Source organism: Pholis gunnellus, assembly GCF_910591455.1.
Source record: "Pholis gunnellus genome assembly, chromosome: 10".
Classification (NCBI taxonomy): Eukaryota; Metazoa; Chordata; class Actinopteri; order Perciformes; family Pholidae; genus Pholis; species Pholis gunnellus.
The window spans coordinates 6,455,607-6,473,703 of NC_136537.1; the positions used below are offsets into that span (position 1 = coordinate 6,455,607).

Sequence of the window (18,097 nt, forward strand, 5' to 3'; positions counted from 1 at the left end):
GAGATACTGAAAGCTCTCATCGCTCTCGGCCCTAAATGTACGGAAATGTAAACATTCGAGGGCTCACACAACAACATGTTCATGTTCTTCTCCTGAATCTCTCTTCCTCTTACTTGTGTGAGGTTTACTCGTACAAGCGTTGGATTCAGGAAAAACTCCTTCCAACCGCACAAACTCGTCCGTTCCAACCACGAATTCTGTCCAGGAACATGAGATATGTGTACGTACAGCTTAACTGTTGCGCTCTGTTTGAGAAGTTTCACCCACAAGAGAAGGTGGAAAAGATTTTCACGCTGCTGCTACAGAAACGGAACAAATTGATCAGCGTCAGTCGTTGTATTACGGGACCTTTAAACAATTAGGAAACAACGTGTCATCAGCGCAGCGCTGCACTGTGACCAAAGAGGGGACGGATTACAGCAGGACTTAGCTGGCCGGTCAGGGTCTCACAGTCACAGAGATGCTGTAGTCTGACTGTAGCTCACGGTACACCGTTCACCTGACAGCAACAACGATGACACAGTCCTGCAGAAACTCAGAGAGAAGGCTCTACTTTCATTTCATTTATTTTATATATATTTCAATTTCAAAATACTCTTATGACTTCACAAAGAGTTGCACTTTGATTTGATCACATATCAGCATCGTACGTTTCTCACATTCTTTGCTTCACTCAAGTTGCTCCTAATCCGGGCGGACGTGCGGCGCCGTGTTTGAAGTCCGTGTGTGTGTGTGTGTGTGTGTGTGTGTGTGTGTGTGTGTGTGTGTGTGTGTGTGTGTGGATGACATGAAGATGATACTGAGGATGGAGCTTTCATCTGCCATCTCTAATGGGTTTGTTTCCATAGTAACCGCTGTCTGTCTCTGCTGTATCTGAGGATGTTCCATTTGAAGAAAGACCACGCTGTCAAGTACTCGCGGTCGCTCATGGAGTACTTCAAGGTAGCGCGCACACACACACACACACACACATTTGGACTTTATTTCCTCTCGCTCTCATTTTCTCCCTCTGCGGTTGAAAAACATGAAAAGCCAATTACAATCCCTCAAATACATTTCATATTCATTTTCATGGTGCCTGTGCATTAATTTTGCATGACGTTATTAAAATCCATTCTTTCTCTTTGATATTAATGTATTAATTAGCTCCATCAATCATCACAGTGGATTGTTGAGGTTTAATGTGCTTGTTTTGATTAATTACGTTTGGTTTAATGAATTACTGAGGATGTCATTATCACAGTGCTGCATTTGCATTGATGGGATTGGGTTCCTGGGACGGGGCTGACTGGGGGGTTTAGCTGTGTGTGTGTGTGCACAGGCTGTGTACATACAGCACGTGTTGACAGACAGAGACGAGGGAAAAAAACACTGAAAGCATTTCAAAAGAGTCCAACCGGATCCGTAATAACTACATGACACATTCATGTGGATTTTAACTCTACATCCTGTCAATGTGCAATGTGTGGTTGTATTATAATAACATTCATAATTAAGCTGACGCGTTCGTCTCCAGAGGGTTTGTTATATCAGTGATTGAATGAAGGGATTACAGTATGTATTTATGGAAACCAACAGCCATAGATATCACTCAACTTACTGTATCAGTTCAAAGAGGAGTTGTCTGATGCAGACAGGCTTTTGGATGACTCTGGCAGCGTTACAGCCGTGTTAATCAACGGGTGCCGACCCCGTTAGACCAGCACATAAAGAGGTAAATAGAGAAAGACTTTTGGCATTTGTGAAATCTGCTTTATTGCTCAGAGCTGGAGGAGAAGATTGATGGCACTGTCCTAGCTGTCTGCTTAATATGAAGCTACAGCCAGCCGGCCCGTCTGCATAGCCTAGAATACAGACTAGAGAAGGGAAGCTGCTCTGTTGAAAGGTAAAAACACTGTCAGTCATGAAAAAAACATGTTTTAATACATTTGTCTTTCTGTGACCCAGAATTCAGCCAAGAGTTCCCACCAAGCACCCTCTCCCTGGAGGATCAATGGGAAGTGAGTATACACACACCTACACACACACACACACACACGTGTGCCGTCTCACCCCCTTCACTCACACAGATAATTGAGAATTTATAATGCACCGGAGCTCTGCTGCAAAATACCATGGCGCCCCTGACAGCCACTTGCTCAAACAAACCCCTCAGGAAGCAAATAAAGGGATTGATTTGTTGTAGATGTGAGGAGCAGAAGACTGGAGGGGCCGCCGAGAAGGAGTGATGGAGGGAGTGATGATGGATGGATGGAGGAGGGGAGGGGTGAAGGAGCTGTGGATGTGAAGCTAATGAGTTTGGACAGCTCTGATGCTGCACTACAGCAGGACTGGAGCTCAGTGCGTGTGTGTGCGCGTGTCTGTGCGCCTGTGTGTGGTGAGTGTGAATCAGGCACAAGTTGTTGGGTCGGCGAGGGTCAAGGCCACATCACAGACATTACATCACTGCCAGAGCCACACACACAGCGGTGCAGGGCAGGGGAGCAGTTTGTACTAGCATGACTGATGTTACTATACGGTGTATATCAAAGTAACACACACACACACACACACACACACACACACACACTTTTAATACTTCTTACAGCCTTTTGGACTGAAATGATCACTGCGTGGAAAAGCCAAAACAACAGTTTGTCTGATCTCCACCATCATTGATGTGCAGCAGCATTAACAATGACATACCGTACCATTGTTAGGGCCGTGTAAAATAGTTAAAGCTTCATTCATAACGTTGACATTTGAATTCTAAATCACCATTCAAATGCTGCACAAGTTTCTTTTTTGTTCTTAATTTTTTTTCGGCATGTCTATTCTGCTTGAATGCAGTATTTCTGCACAGTAGCAGATATATTACTACGCTACACTAACATTATCATTGCTTTACTATTCATAGAATTAGATTCCAGTGGTGGCTGCGTAATGCACGGGTCCATTTATATCACAGGTCAGAACATTCTGAGCGGTTCTGGAGGTTGATAAACACGTGTCAACCCCAGAACATCGTTTCAGACTCATTTGATCCAAACATTTCTTTATCTCACGACACATTCTGCTTCAATCCACATTCTAACGTCGTCGTCGCGGCGATGTTAAACTGTGTGTAAACATTTTCAAACCTGTTTGATTTGACGCCAAATGTCGGAGTGGACCAGTACGACAACTTTGACCACTCGGTGCTTCACTTGACTCAGCAGCCACTCAAATCAAAACTTTATTTGAGCAGCTTGTCACTTCATTTAAGAATAGCTGCTCCACCTTAATAGTCAGTCCACCTTAAGTGAGCCTGGGCTGAAGTTTGAGGGCAAACCCCCTCAACTGTAATCAGCAGGTACTGGACCAACAGTGCAGCAAGGCACTGGAGTCTTGAGGCTTTGCAGCATTTATTCAGCGACAAATGAATCCTCACCGTACACTCACTGCGTTCACAGCTAACACATCACCGCTGACTTCATGCTTACCATCATATGTCAGAACGCTTCACACTGAGAAATGCCCGTTCAGCCAAAGCTCGTACACCAGACCAGCAAAACCGCATATGGATCCAACTCAACGTTGCGGTTTAGCGCTAGCATGCCACAAAGTGAAGTTAGTGACACTAATCTAGCACTAAGATATCTCTGTCGACAATGGATCAAACGACCACATGTAATGTGAAAGGTGCCGCTCAGAATAAGCACCGACTCTGCAGTTTTAGAGCCTTTAAGCTCATTGCTTTGGTTCGGTCTGACTGTAGCGGGCAGCTTCAGTAGAACTGTAGAAACCCACTGTACACGACCTGCCCGGCTCCAAACAGCAGACATTATACATATTTGAACATTACCTGGAGGAGCTGTATGTGCGAACGTAGATGTGTGAATAATTCACACCAGACATTAAACAGCCTTTACCCTGCCAGCTCTCCAGCACAAAGTCTGTGTGATGTCCTATTTGAGCCCACGTGTGAGCAGAGCAGGTCATTCACAGCGAGTTGATAACGTGTCTATCACGTGGCTCGCACAGAACCGTAAGAAACAAACATTCAAGGGTGAAGAAAATGTCTGGCAGGGGAGACGACGACATTTGGGAACTTCTGACCTTAAGGGCTGACAGAGGAACCGTCAAGACTAACGCAAGGAGACGAGATTCAGCTGTTACGAACCGGACACGTCAGAGATGTACCGCTGCGAGTTCATATTAACCTTACATTCATCTGGCGGCTGAAAGGATGACACTAAAAGAAGGCTAATGTGTAAATAAGCAAGTGTGTACGAACACATTAGTCATAACAACTTTATAAGGTGACGATAGCTCCGTCTTGAGTTCCACTGCCCCCAAGTGGCCAAAACAAAATCCATACATGCAGCTTTAATACCATCTTCTTTTATAAACGTGTGGCTTTCTGTCACAAGTGTTTAACTTTCCATTTTGTTCTGTCCTTGTCCTTGTTCTGATAAATGTCTTGTTGTTGTTGTTTCCCCCTCCACCTCTCATCTCGTACCCTGAGCCACTTCAAAACAAAGCTTCTCCCGCTTTGTGCGACAGCAGTCGAGCCGTCTTATCTTTAGAAAATAGACAACTAATAAAGACAGTATTCAGCAGGCGCATCCTTGACGCCAGTAAGTCTGTTTGGAAAACATGTAACAAGCTAAACTCCTGGCTGACACACTTTCCTCTTTGTATGTTATCAAGTCACTCAAAAGCCCTCCCAGCATACAGAAGCTCTGTTTAATTCTCTTGGTGTTACCAGGACTCACTGCCTCTCTTTACAGGGTTAACGGGACCCCGTCCCCCCTCTCACTCAGCCCCTCCCCGGCCGGCAGCGGAGGGGCGGGAGGAGGATCCGGAGGAGCCCCGGGCTCGTCGGGAAGCGTGGCCATCCCTCAACGGATTCACCACATGGCTGCCAGTCACGTTAACATCACCAACAACATCCTGCGGAGCTATGAACACTGGGAGACGGCTGACAGACTGGCCACTGACAGCCAAGGTAGGACTACAGACGACTAAACGTGTGCTCTGGAGGTTTTACTTAACACCCACGTGACAGCAGGCGATTACAAGAGAAGATGTGAAGGCTTTTATGAAGCGGCTGTTTGCTCAGTTACACACAGTAGCAGGAGGAATACTTAAGTCACGCCACCGGGGAAATGAAAAGAACAAGTGACTGTTTGAAAGCTAAACCTACAGATCGGATCAGATAACATTATTTCAATACATTTATATCTATTAATTTGTTACATTTTGTGCTACAAAGTAAGGAGAGCAATGTTTAGGTCAAGTCTGATGTTGTCTATTAGACCAATTAGATTCGACTATTCAATTCAGCTTCACTCGTCTTACAGATAGAATCACTGTTCTCCGACCTATTCAGACCTTGTATCCCTCCCTCACCTCAGCAAAGAGCCGCTCACTTGTCCAATCACAATCGCTGTGTATGTGCTTCCACTGGATTAACCAGTAGCACTCATTTACAGTCTCACTGGTATGAGGCTCAGCGTTTGGTTCCAGCGTCACAGAGCCGCCCTCCTCTTTACCTGCACCCACACACACACTCAACACAGCCCTCCGTTGTGGCTGTTTGTGTCTATAACATCACTGTGGAGTCAGATTTTTCTCAAAATGGTCACAAATGTTTATTACATGATCTGCAAAATGATTTGTGCGTTATTTTGGGTAGTCGTCAGTGCATGATCCAGTCTACACACAAATCCCAATCAGTTTGAACTCGTGTAAAACGAATGCAACCTGAATCAGTGTTGATGTTTTACGTGCAGATTTTCAACTTCAGTTTCCAAAATCTCATAACTTTTGCCTTTGAAAAGCTTCCTGTGTATACAAAGTCTAAAATATTTGTGATATATTTTTTATATTTATTTACAGATTGCTAATCAGGTTACGTTTGCGTGTGGAGTTCTGAGAGTATTTTCACGGCCTCCAGCTCACACAGATCCACAAATCCATGGTGGAAAACATCTGGGAACATCTGGGCTTTCACTCAAAACACCACGAGCTAACATCATGCTAGCCAACAACAAACAGCTGACATCATGTCACGCTAACAAGCATGTTGCTATCACTGGCAGCAACCCGCGAAACAAACCATCCTCCTCAGCACGCTAACAGCACGTCAAGCTAACTGTCATGCTGCCTGAGCAACACAGTGTTAAGCTGTCTAGCATTTTAACAATTGTTTGTAATTCATTTGGTTTTGCCTAATCCACTAAATAAAGCTCAAGATTTAAAGTGAGGGTTGAATTTTCACAATAAAAGTATTTTCACTTCTTTTCGTTCGTCACTTTAATGCTCATCCAAAAACAAAAATACAGTCATTTTATTTTTCTTTATTTGATATGCACGATGTGATTTAACATTGCTGGTCGTTGTAGTCCCGGAACTACTTTTTGGGAAACTAAAAGGTCCCGTCAGCTCACTGATGTCTGCGTTTCCGCGGCGCTCTAAAGACCTGCAGAGATGAGGCTAATTAGTCCGCTGACGTAAAGAACACGACGTGCTGCTGGTCCTGGAGGTAAACACACTGTAGTGCAGTGCAGCCGCCTGTTCCATCTAAAAAAAACACATTGTCACACTGCGACGACGTCTACTGCCGCATAGTATTCACTGATGCATGTTGTAATGAGTTAAATGCTGAGGAGGGAAATGAAACTGTCTCCACAATCAGCGACGCTCGTCCCTGCAGACCCCGCCCCTAAAACTCCTAAAATATCCCCGGAACTCAATTTAGATCCTGGTCCCTGCGGTCGAAACGCAACGAGTTCCTCAAAGGGTCCTAGTCCCGGGAGTAAGGGACTATAGTTCCAATACAGAGCTCACTTTCAACTCTCGTCCCTGGTTAGGCTTTTACATGTACGGTGTAATTAAAACATAAAGCTTTTCACCAGCATAAACCTGCAATACACTACGAAACATCGTGGAAAGTGTTATAAACCAACACTTGAGATGTGTCGAGGTTTGGGTGTCTGACGTTGCCTCTCGATGGCCACAGCACAATCAGATCAAATCAACACCTCGCTGTACTCATGTTTCACGTCAGCAGCAGGGACCCTCAGTAACTGTGTCTCTCCCTCCCCTCCCCTAGAGTTCTTCCAGGAGCTGGACTCGGTGATGGAGCCGTTGAGTCAGCAGAGCAGCATGACGGAGCTGGTCCGATACATCAGGCAGGGACTGCACTGGCTCCGCTTAGAGGCTCACCTGCTGTAAGGACTGGAGCCGAGCCAAAAATAATAAAAGAAATAGAGAGAGGAAGGAAGACATTTGCCTGGGAGCTAGAACTGGGATAACAAGTGAGATGAGACTCATGACGATGCTTCGGTTCCCACTGGGATCCTTCAAATGACCCGACACCACCCGCAGCAGTGTAACGGCATAGACTGGGTGGATTAATTGGGCTGAAATTCACCTGCAATTAGGTGTGAACAGTAATTAAGTTTGGGAATTTCCACTGTGAATCACAGAATACAAAGTAGCACATTAAACGTTTGGCTGATGCTGCTTTTTTTGGAGCAACTGTATCTCCGCGCAGGTAGCTTCAATTCCTTAAGGGACAATAGATGTTGCAAACCTTCCTGTGTCCCTGAATAGAAATAATAATAAGCAGTAAAACGTATTTTTACTGAGACAGGATCATTTTTTTAAAAAAAAAGCCATGTGAGCAGCTGATGTGATTTAGGAGGCTGGAGGTAAGGAAGGAGCTCAACGGAGGCTCATCTGCTCCAGCGGCGGCCTCGAAACGTGTCTGTGATTGGGACCAGAGCGAAAGCCTCCGGCTGATATCGATCCAAGTGGAGCACCGGTCCAATCCATTAGATGAGCAGCACGCCAGTGAAGGAAAGAGGCCCAGCTTTAACCGCGAGAGCTGAATTGATGGAGGACCGAAGTTAGTCCTCTGCTTTTTGTAGGGCTGTGACACAAATGTTTTTAAAGTTTGAAATACATCTCTCCTGAGTATCGGGAGACTGTCTCACTTTGTCCAGCGGCCATCGAGCGACTCACATGTGATCTGGATCAGTGGGTTGTTAAAGTAAAAGCACGTAAGATGCACAGCCTCTGTGATAACCCCGGCGTTAAGCTAGCGGGACCGAGGATTACAAGACCTGGTCAAGCTGCAGTCCGGGGAGTTCCCGGCTCAGCAGAACAAGTAGTCAACTCACTGGTCCTCCAAATGAGGGCTTTCCTCCATCACATAAAGGGCATATGTCTGGTTCTTCTCTCACTGGTTATGGGCTTTATGTGAAATTCCACACAGTTCTATTTCCCATAGTAACCCACCCACTGAGGTGTCAAACACTTACAAGGGGAAAAAACTACAAGACTCGCTGTGATTGGGCTCCTACTTAAGCCCCACCCACGTGCCGATGGAGTTAACGGGGAAAGATCTCACATGCTCGTTTTCTGTCAAAGGAAACTTGTGCTACATCTCTCAACGAGGTCAGATCACCTGCCGGGTGTCTTGTAGTCGTTTCCCAAAAACGCGTGTCGTGTTGTGTCGTTAGTGTGCAAATGTGTACAGCTGATTGTCAAGTCTATAAATCATTACCTGACGGGACAATACAGATGTTTGTGTACCATAATGTACAGACTGTGACTCCTGGAAACGGTGTTTGTTTTTGTTTCGTGAGTGATTCAATGTGAATGAATGAGGAAGTGAAACAAGAATATATATATATATATATATATTTGTGTGTGTGTGTGTGTGTGTGTGTGTGTGTGTGTGAGAGACTGATAGAGTGTATGATTGTGTGTCCATGCACAGGCTATGGCTGCATTTACACAGTGCCAAACATAATCATATTTTTAACCCTTTGTGGCACTTTAAAATAAAACAAAAGGAGTTTCTATTTGGCTTCTCCTGTTTTCACATGTGCCATAAAGATTTAAAATCTGGATGTGTGTCCATGGTCTCTATAAATCCAGCACATCAAGCATGAGTTTGTTTTAAGTTTTTGGATCATTTGACCATCGCTGAATGTGTATGGAAGACAATGCGGATGTGAAAAGTAATTTTCACTTTGACAAAAGAAAAAAAAAAACTGAAACTCAAGTGCCTCTATTTGTGTCCGTGGGAATTGCTCTATTTATTTAAGAACAAAGAATTAATCTAAATGATTTTCCATACCATATTGGTATAAATATGAGATTGTTTTTCGTAAAATCAAATGTTTCCACAAGCTTTTTACTGGCGTTTATGATGACACCAGGGTTTGGCTTTAACAAAAATGTGTGATTTAACGTGTCAAATTTGCATTAGTTGCTGAGGGTTTTTTTCTTGGTGATTTGAGCAAGTATGGGTTTTGTCTGAAATGCCTGAAAAATGTAAACCATCGCATGCAATAAATGATAGCTTCAGACCAAGAACTACTTGTGTCCAATTTGAAAAAGGAAAAAAACAAAAAACAGTCGATGTATTTCTTGTTGCATAGTCATTTACAGTGTGAATGTTCTACATCACCTGAAAATACAGAGCTGCTTTAAATGCACAACACTAGAGTTAACAGTCGGATGGAGGGAATACTGTCACTGAACAGGAAAAACAGGAAAAGTTTGACATTTTAGGAAATACGCAGAGTTTAGGTGAGAAGTTTCATACCATGTTCGCAAACTATGAAGCTAAAGCCGACTGCTGCTTAGCTTAGCTTAGCATAAAGCCTGGAAGCGACACACGAGCTGAAGTCACGCAGGTCAACGGAACGGCGTGACTTCACCTTTGTCCAAACTGTCCCAACCTGCTACGTAGCTAACGCTAGCTAATGCTAGCTAATGCGTTAACACGGTGCCAGTGTTTTCTTAATATGCTTGAAGGGGCTTCAGGTTTTTTTATGATTCCTTCTCAACTATCGTGCACATGAAGTCTTCTAATAAGATGTTTCAGTCATGAATTAGTCTCGCTGCATTTTGCAGTAAACAAAAAGTTTAGAATTGTGAATTGTTCCCAAACAAAAGCCAAAGTGTAAAAGGGTTGGAGGCTTCACAGTAAACTTTGTTTTATTTTAAACGGATAAAAACATTATGCTTAACGTTATATTGTGTTAATTGGTGGGCTTTTGAATTGCTGGTTTCATTACAAAGCCAAGCTAGCAATCTCCCCGTTTCCGGTCTTTGCGCTAAGCTAAGCTAAGCTAGCTGGCTGCTACCTCTAGCTTCATATTCAGCACACAGACACGAGTGTAGCGAGGAGCGTAAACAAGCGTATTCCCAAAAATGTGAAACTACTCCTTTAAAAATGGACTCACTGTTCTTCATCTGAAAGCCTGCAAATGTTTACTAGTGAACATTTTTGGATAACAGTACAAACTGCACTCCCTGTTTAACAAAAAAATGCCTTTTAAACTTGTTTTTATTTCTTTGATTATTTGAGGTCATGAAGCCAAATTAGCAGTGTCCCAATGAGCCAATGAACTTCTACAACAGCTAACAAACAAAACCCACTAACTGTCTCTGTTAGACCTCAGTCGTTCAATAGTTGATCCACAGTGTTGCTCAGTCCAATTCAATGATGTTTGATGTTGTTTTGTTTTATGGTGAAACAGTGATGTTGCTCTATGGTTATTGTTCATTTCGCACAATGGTCTTTATTTTGGATTACATGCAGCGGTACAATATACTTATTCAATAATATGCTGTAAAATGTCATAAACATTGCATCGGTGACATCATGGGTAACACAGGTGGCTGTGGTCGATGGACGCAGTCCTGTTGACGATATGCAATGTCAGTATGTCGGTATATTCTGAGACATTTCGGGGACAGACTGCCTCAGCATGGCCTTTTATTCTGCTGACATCCTATTCAATATCTCATTAGCTCGTGTAACATTATCACAGTTGTCAACTTGTTTATCAAAAGCAGCAGTGACGGAAACAACATCGCTGTTGGTGTGATTACAATGGGGAGCTAAACAGACCGTTTATTTTTTGACAGCAGATGGTTACAAGCCGATAATACGTTGATAATCTCTCCAGTAGTGATGAGTGTATCTAATATTTGTTTGCGTTTCAGAAAATCACAGATACACTTTGACTGCTTAGGAAATTGCCAAAACTGCCTCATACAGTAGATGAACGGGCAGTATTTATAAGGATAACTATCTTCTCAAACTCCTGTAATCTACCAGAGAGCTGCTTTGTTTTCTGCTTTGTTTTTTTCATTTTCATTTGATTGTCCTCAGTTCATGAAACGGTCATGCAAGTATTTGAAAAAGAGATTAGTCTCTATTTATCCAAACAAATAATAATATGATATCATATTTGTTGCTGTCGCTGGAGGGAGACATTAATACAATGTCACGACCACACAGGTCACTTCTAGAAAATAACTGCTCACATGTTACATCATGTTGTCTTATTTATGCTTTATTCAAAGTAGTTAACCATCATTGGTCCCTTTCAAGTTCCTTCTGAGTGAGATCAGCTAATGTTGTGGGAGAACTCATATCGTCATCTGTAACAGAAGACAACACTTTGGCTAACAAGTTCTGCAACCAATTGACTGTATCTCTGTGTTTATTTATTGCCCAGTTTAAAACATTTACAGAAATAGTTCCCCGTTTTGGAGAGTTAGACGAGACAATCGATACAGCTCTCATGTGTTACGTATCAACCAAGAAACAGGAGGCGATTAGCCTAGCTTAGCATAAAGACTGGAAACGGGAAAACAGCTAGCTTGACTTTCCCTAAAGTTTAATCCACACAGTAAACAAAACTCCCAATAACGAGGTCCAGAAGCTGATTCTTCCCACAGTAGCTGGTGAGCTTTAGAGGAGCTGGTAGTTAGATTTTTGAACTTTGGACAGAACCAGACCAGCTCGTTCTCCTGCCTCCACTCTCTATGCGAAGCAAAGCTAACCAGCTAATGGCTCCAATTTATTTAGTAGGCACTTTGTTTAGCAGTTGATATAAAGCAATAGTAATAGTAGTAAACATGCAGAAGTCAAACCTACAGATTGTCTATTCTAAAACTTAGTAAGTTAGTCAAAGAGCTTTTAAACAATTATGGAGCCGATCAATTTTACAGTAAACAGCAAAACTCTGAAGCAGTCTCCTATTCAACCAGTGCTATTCCCTCTGAGAGCACGCTAACCTCTGCCAAGGTTGCTCTGATGGTTCACTGTCCCATGTGCAGTTATTTTTAATAGATATTATTGTTCCCCTCCTGGGACACAACAGTGTTAAATGGTGCAGGGATTCAAAATGGCCCCGATGAAAACAACCCATAAAACAGGAAGTTAAAAAAAACCCACTGTTGACTCTGAGCACTTCAGTGTTTTCATTCATTACGATCCCTGCAGTGGAAAACTAGTCTCGAAACGTGCAAAATGTAGCTGCTTTAAAGCGAAGCTCTTCTCCACCATCACTGGTTGTTTCACTAAAACAAAGACAGCCTTAATCACAAAGCTCTAGCTGTAAAGGCGACCAGAAGACAGTATTCTCGGTGATGATCTGCTTTACTTAAGTATACAACAGAATCACAGCTCATGTGGCATTTATTGATGTTAAAATGCGACATGGGCAAGTGTTGGGCATCCCAATGTGGTTCACTTAGCGTGTTGTAAGCCGGGCATCGGTGGTTTAGAGACGGACCTGTCTGTGGTTCTGATGTGCATCACGGGCTCAACGCCACAGTGTAAAGATTTCTACAACATCACACCTAAGAACGCATCTGTCCAACATGGATTGCATTGTATTTTTAAATGTGTTGCACAACTTCAGCTATTTTTCTGTTTCTATCAGTGCTATCTTTTGGCCTTTTATATGGTTCTGTTTTTTTTGTTTTTTTTATAAAGAAGTTGTTCTATGTGATGATCAGAAGTTGTGATGCAGTTCCATTGTTTTTAAATATTTAATGTCTCTAAAATATGGATTAAAATCTGTTGAACCAGTGGTTGTGCTGCTCTCGTGGTCTTATTTGTGTCTTTTTAAAATGCAGTATTTTGCAGGGCCGCATGGCTTTTATAAAAAGTTGCACTCATGAGGGTTTTGTTTATTACAAGAAAACATGTAACCTTGCTTTCATATTGCAGCGGGAAGTTCCAGGTAACCAGACAAAGCAGAAAGAATTAGCCAAAGTTCATTCACACACCATAATACGCACGCTTACAATAAGATTGTGTCGTTCCTTTATAAATAAGACCCTTGCCTTTGAGTGGCCTTGATGTATTACATTATAAGAGCCAAGCTACTCTTCTTATTACCACTAATGGACTCTTATTCCTACATCATAGCAACTATTAGCCCACTTGGCCATGCATGATTAATTCATTGAATAAAGCCGCACATTAGAATTCAAGAGGGAAGGAGGCTGTGTGTCTCCAGAAAGTGGGAGCGACGGTGGGAGAGCGCTGTGTGGACCTCAGAGTGTGTGAGAGAAATGAAGAAAGACACGGAGTCTCGTGTTGAAGTCCAAACTAAAGTGCATTTTCTGGGTGACATAAATCCCGTCTAATTAAGTATTTCCCTCAACGGGTGAGGACGTGGAAAGCCTATTTGCAGACCCTTAATGTTAGCGGAGCGTGTGTGTCCTTGGTGCAGAGCCAACACTTATGAATTAGATTTATAGGTCTAATTACTAGAGCTAACCATGCAGTCCATGGGCAGAATTTTGATTTGGGAAATGATTCATATACAACACACTCTGATGAAATTGATCGATATGTTGACTCACGCCATAGGAGAAGGGGGGGGGGGGGGGGACAGATATAGTGCCCTGAAATGTGACCTACACCTCAAAGTAATATGAATATGAAAATATGTATTTGGTATAAACTAGAGCCTTGTAGACTTTTAAATACAAAGTTGTCATAATTTAAGAATAAGTTACTTTAACATGTGATGGTAGCACAGTTCAGGCCATCACATTGAATAAGAAACGTTATACAAAAACAATACAAATGTGTAAATTGAGGAGTAAAATGCTTTTTGATGTGCTTAACTCTATTGAACCATCTGGAGCTCAGTATGTCAAAATGTATCTCCTCTTACAATGTTTAAACTGGATGCTCCACTTATACACATTTTTAATTGTTCTCCGTTCCATACTGGAGCCGATCCCATCAGCTGACGTTGGGTGGAGGTTCACCTGGACAGGTCACCAGACTATCGCATGGAGGAGCCGTTAACTGTACGCAAGTGTAAACGGAATAAGAACTACACACCCGTGTGTTGCTCAGTAAGCTCGGGCGCATGCCCACGATCTATGATAGGAGGATGAATGTCAGTCTGCTTATAAACGGTGATGCTGGTAGTGTAATGTTATTGTTTTGTTTTATAGTGTCATTTTACTGCTTTGTTTGTATTATTACTGCTTTAACTGTTTCTGTTTTTACAATATAAAGTGCCTTTGAGTACCTTTTAAAGCGCTTTGCAAAATAAATGTATTATTATTGTACACCGTTGAATCTAATCTCTTAACCATACATGTCTGTCACGCTCGTTAATATGCGTCATGTTAGCAGTTTATGCCATCTGTGTTTGATTATTGGTGACCCGTTTCATCTTTGCTTGGTGAGTAGCCGTCCCTCTCAGGGAAACGTCAGCCTGTGTTTTTATTTCCTTTGTGGTGGATTCAGACACCCCTCCATTCAAATATACCTGTAGACTCTGAGCGCCAAAGACATTGTCAAGACTTAATCAAACATCATCTGTTTAAAATATACAATTATCTTTATTTAAATGTCTCTCCTGATTGAATTGTCTAATAGTGTAAGCGTACAACATGTTTTAAATCCAGTGGCCTCTATAGCTTTGTTATGAATGCATGAACTCAGAGGACATGTTCTGTAATAAACAGACATTCAGACATCATCCAGTGAGATTTACACTTCCTGAGACGATCAGTATCTCTGCTTTACAGAGCTTCAGATTACCTGGAGCCCATTTAAGGAGCTTATTTGTCTTCTTTGTTGGTTCTCAAGAGAAACACAGGTGCTGTTTGGGGAGGAGCAGCAGAGTGGATGGAGAGGAGGACATGAGGAGAGGAGGACATGAGGAGAGGAGGACATGAGGAGAGGAGGACATGAGGAGAGGAGGACATGAGGAACACGATCGTCTGTACACAGCTGGAAGTTGCAACAGTCAAGTGAGATGATTGTTCTATTTGAATGATTTTGTGTCTGTTATGGAGGAGCAGCTGGAGAACCTCAGGGCGGCTCATCAGCAGCTCCACGGATGTAAGACGAGGAGAGGCTGCTGGACAAACACACTCAGAGAACTTTACATACTTTGATTATTGTTTCAAAGACAAATAAAAATGACATTCAAATATGGTAGAAAAGTTTGCAATGAAAAAAAATACTGACTAAAAGAGTTTAGTAATCCATTAAAATATCAGAGTGTCGTATCCCTAAAAAGTTATACAAATATAAAAATAGAGTATGGTATGCTGTACGATTTTAAACAAAATAGTATAAAATGTTAAAAGAAGTCATGTTATATTAATGTTATTTTAAAAATGTATTAAAAAAGTCATAGTAGAGTATGTTGAATATGAATAAACTATACTTTACTTTATAAAGAGATAAAAAGCAATAGTATAGTAAGTCACAAAAAATCAATCACACTATAATATCTAAAAAGTAACAAAACCTTTAAGTATATTCTGTCTTAGTTTAGTGAGACGAAAAAGTCATAAAAACGGTTAATTATAATAAATATATATAATAAAGTCAAAGTAAAATACATCATATAGGTCATAGTATATTATGTCGAAAATATATGTATATAAAATGTATATAAATATGTTTAAAAAAAGTAATTATAGCCAAAGGATAGTAACTTAAAAAACGTCTTGATATTCTACGTTAAAAACATCATGAAAGGGTCATAATATAGATTGTCGAAGAACGTAAATATGTTTATGTCTAATTATAGTATAATTTGTTGAAAAAAGGTTTTTAAAAAGTCATAAGATAGTATCTCGAAAAAAGTCATACTTTATGTCGAAAATAGTACAAAAACATTCATTCTATAGCAGGTTGAAAAATGTCATAGTGTAGTATCACAAACACAATGATAGTACAGCTTGTTGAAAAAAAGTGATTGATAGAATGTGGAAAAAAGTCAAAGAAATTCATGCTTTGGCAAAAATAAGACTTCAGCCTAAACCAGCAGCGGGAGGTTAGAGACTTGAGTCTGTCGATGAATCCAGATCCAGATGCACTTGACAGCTGGAGCGCACAGAGCGCAGAGGGACGAGAGCAGGAGGAACCTGTGTTTACATCAGGATGCTTGGTGCTCAAACAGTCAAAGTTGATGGACAATATGTTCCTGATGCAGATTTAACTTAATGTTCAGATGTTGGCGATACGAGTTTCCCAGAGAATCGTTTCATTGCCGTTTACATTCCTTATGTGATGCTAATTCAAAAGATGTAGCGACTACATAAATGCACTATTGTTTTTGTTTTGTTTGTCATGTTCTTGTGTTACAAATGGGCTACAACTGCATTTCATTGTTTATCCCTGTGTTTCTTTATGACAATAAATGATCCTTGAATAATAAAGCAAGTCGAAAAAAAGACATAGTATAATATAATTTTTTTTTAAAATAAATATTACTAATATCTTTTACCAGCAGTAAGAGGCTGATTCTGGATATTTCTCTCTTTATTTAACAAAAAACACACAACCTGCTACATAAACCGATAATCTATCAAATGCAAGCAAATGGAGTGCCTGAGAAAATGGGAAATTGAAATTGGTAAAAACAATATTACTTGAACTCTAAACATGTGGGGGACCTCATGAATGTTTTAATCTAATTCTCCGAGCCTGGTATTTCTATAATTGTCAATGACATTTCACTGAAAACGCATTCCCCCCCACAGGTCTCCCTCACCAGCGACTTGATTACAGCCATTCAACTTCATTAACAGAAACCCAATCAGAAAAATAATTCCCTCGGTCTCACTGTGCAGAGTGGCAATTTTAATAGAGTGCCCTTCATTCTTTGCCACATGTTTAAAAGTCCATCATCCATTAGCTAAACCCGCTTATCCTTGAGAGGGGCGCGGAGGGGGACTAGAGCCAATCCCAGCAGTCACCGGGTGAGAGGCGGGGTAGGCCTACACCCCGGATCGCTCATCAGAATGTCACAGGACACAGAGACGACAACCCACCATTCACAACGAGAGGCAATTTGGAACCGCCAATTAAGCAAACGTGCATGTCTTTGGACTATGGGAAAGCCCACACAGGCACGGGGGGAGAGCGTGCAGCCTTCCAAACCCAGCAGGCCGGGCCGGCAGGTTCGACCCCCGAAGAAGCAACCGCGCCAACCACTGCAAAAAGTGATTTTGTCCACACAGGAGGCTTCCTCCTCAGCTCTGCGGTTCACAGCTCCAGAGGCGCTAACGAGGGACGAGCTCGTCAGCTCTAATTGAATGCCTCCCGATTAAACCCGGCTTCACATTGGCAGCCGACGGATTGCAGCCAGTCTCACACTCTCTAATTGGCTGCTTCCTTGACGCGCCACGTGCTCTGGAGATATACAGTGCAGCCGGTGCAGCAGAGAAGCTCTGGTGTGATTGAAGAGATAAAAACATACCGGCTCACTGCAGAGACGCAACATCCTCCTCATAAAAGGTGATGTCATTGTATAGTACTGGATATCCAATGTTCCTACCGGCAGGGGTCAAAACACACGTCAGATTGCCCAAGAGGCACATTAAGTTGGATTTAAGTCTGTGTGCACACCTATACAAGTATTTCAATCATTAAGGCTGATTAGACCACTGCCATGCTGGGACTCAAGTGAGGTCACCGAACTCCATATACCGCAGCAGGGAGCGGTTTTCGGTGATATGGCCTACTATAATATTCTACAATAAGTCTCTAGTATGATGCAAAACCCAGCCAGATAAAATACTGTAAGCCGCTTAGTAGCTTCAAAAGAAGGAGACAGCAGAGCCGACTAAATTAATTTGGCTGTTGAGGGGAATTCCTTGTGAAAAACAGCTCCTCTGAGAAACACTCTGAAACCACTTCAAGTCCTTGGGAGGCAGAGGGTCTTTCTCATTTCCTGATTGTCTGCCTCCCTGTGTAGACTACAGTTTGTTTACGATTCCTGGATTCATGCACACACAGTAAACACACACACACACACACACC

At 42.1% G+C, this 18,097-nt stretch overlaps 1 protein-coding gene across 1 annotated transcript in view; it reads left to right on the forward strand.

The window, feature by feature from the left end:
• aff2 (AF4/FMR2 family, member 2) overlaps positions 1-7,200 on the forward strand; it is a gene marked incomplete at both ends in the record, with an annotated part of 136,207 nt that extends 129,007 nt beyond the window's left edge. Inside the window, 4 exons of the mRNA XM_079167445.1 lie at positions 849-942; positions 1,948-2,000; positions 4,752-4,969; positions 7,079-7,200. Coding sequence (XP_079023571.1) covers positions 849-942; positions 1,948-2,000; positions 4,752-4,969; positions 7,079-7,200 — 487 coding nt within the window. The remainder of the gene's footprint in view (positions 1-848; positions 943-1,947; positions 2,001-4,751; positions 4,970-7,078) is intronic.
• Between the last annotated feature and the right edge of the window lie 10,897 nt (positions 7,201-18,097).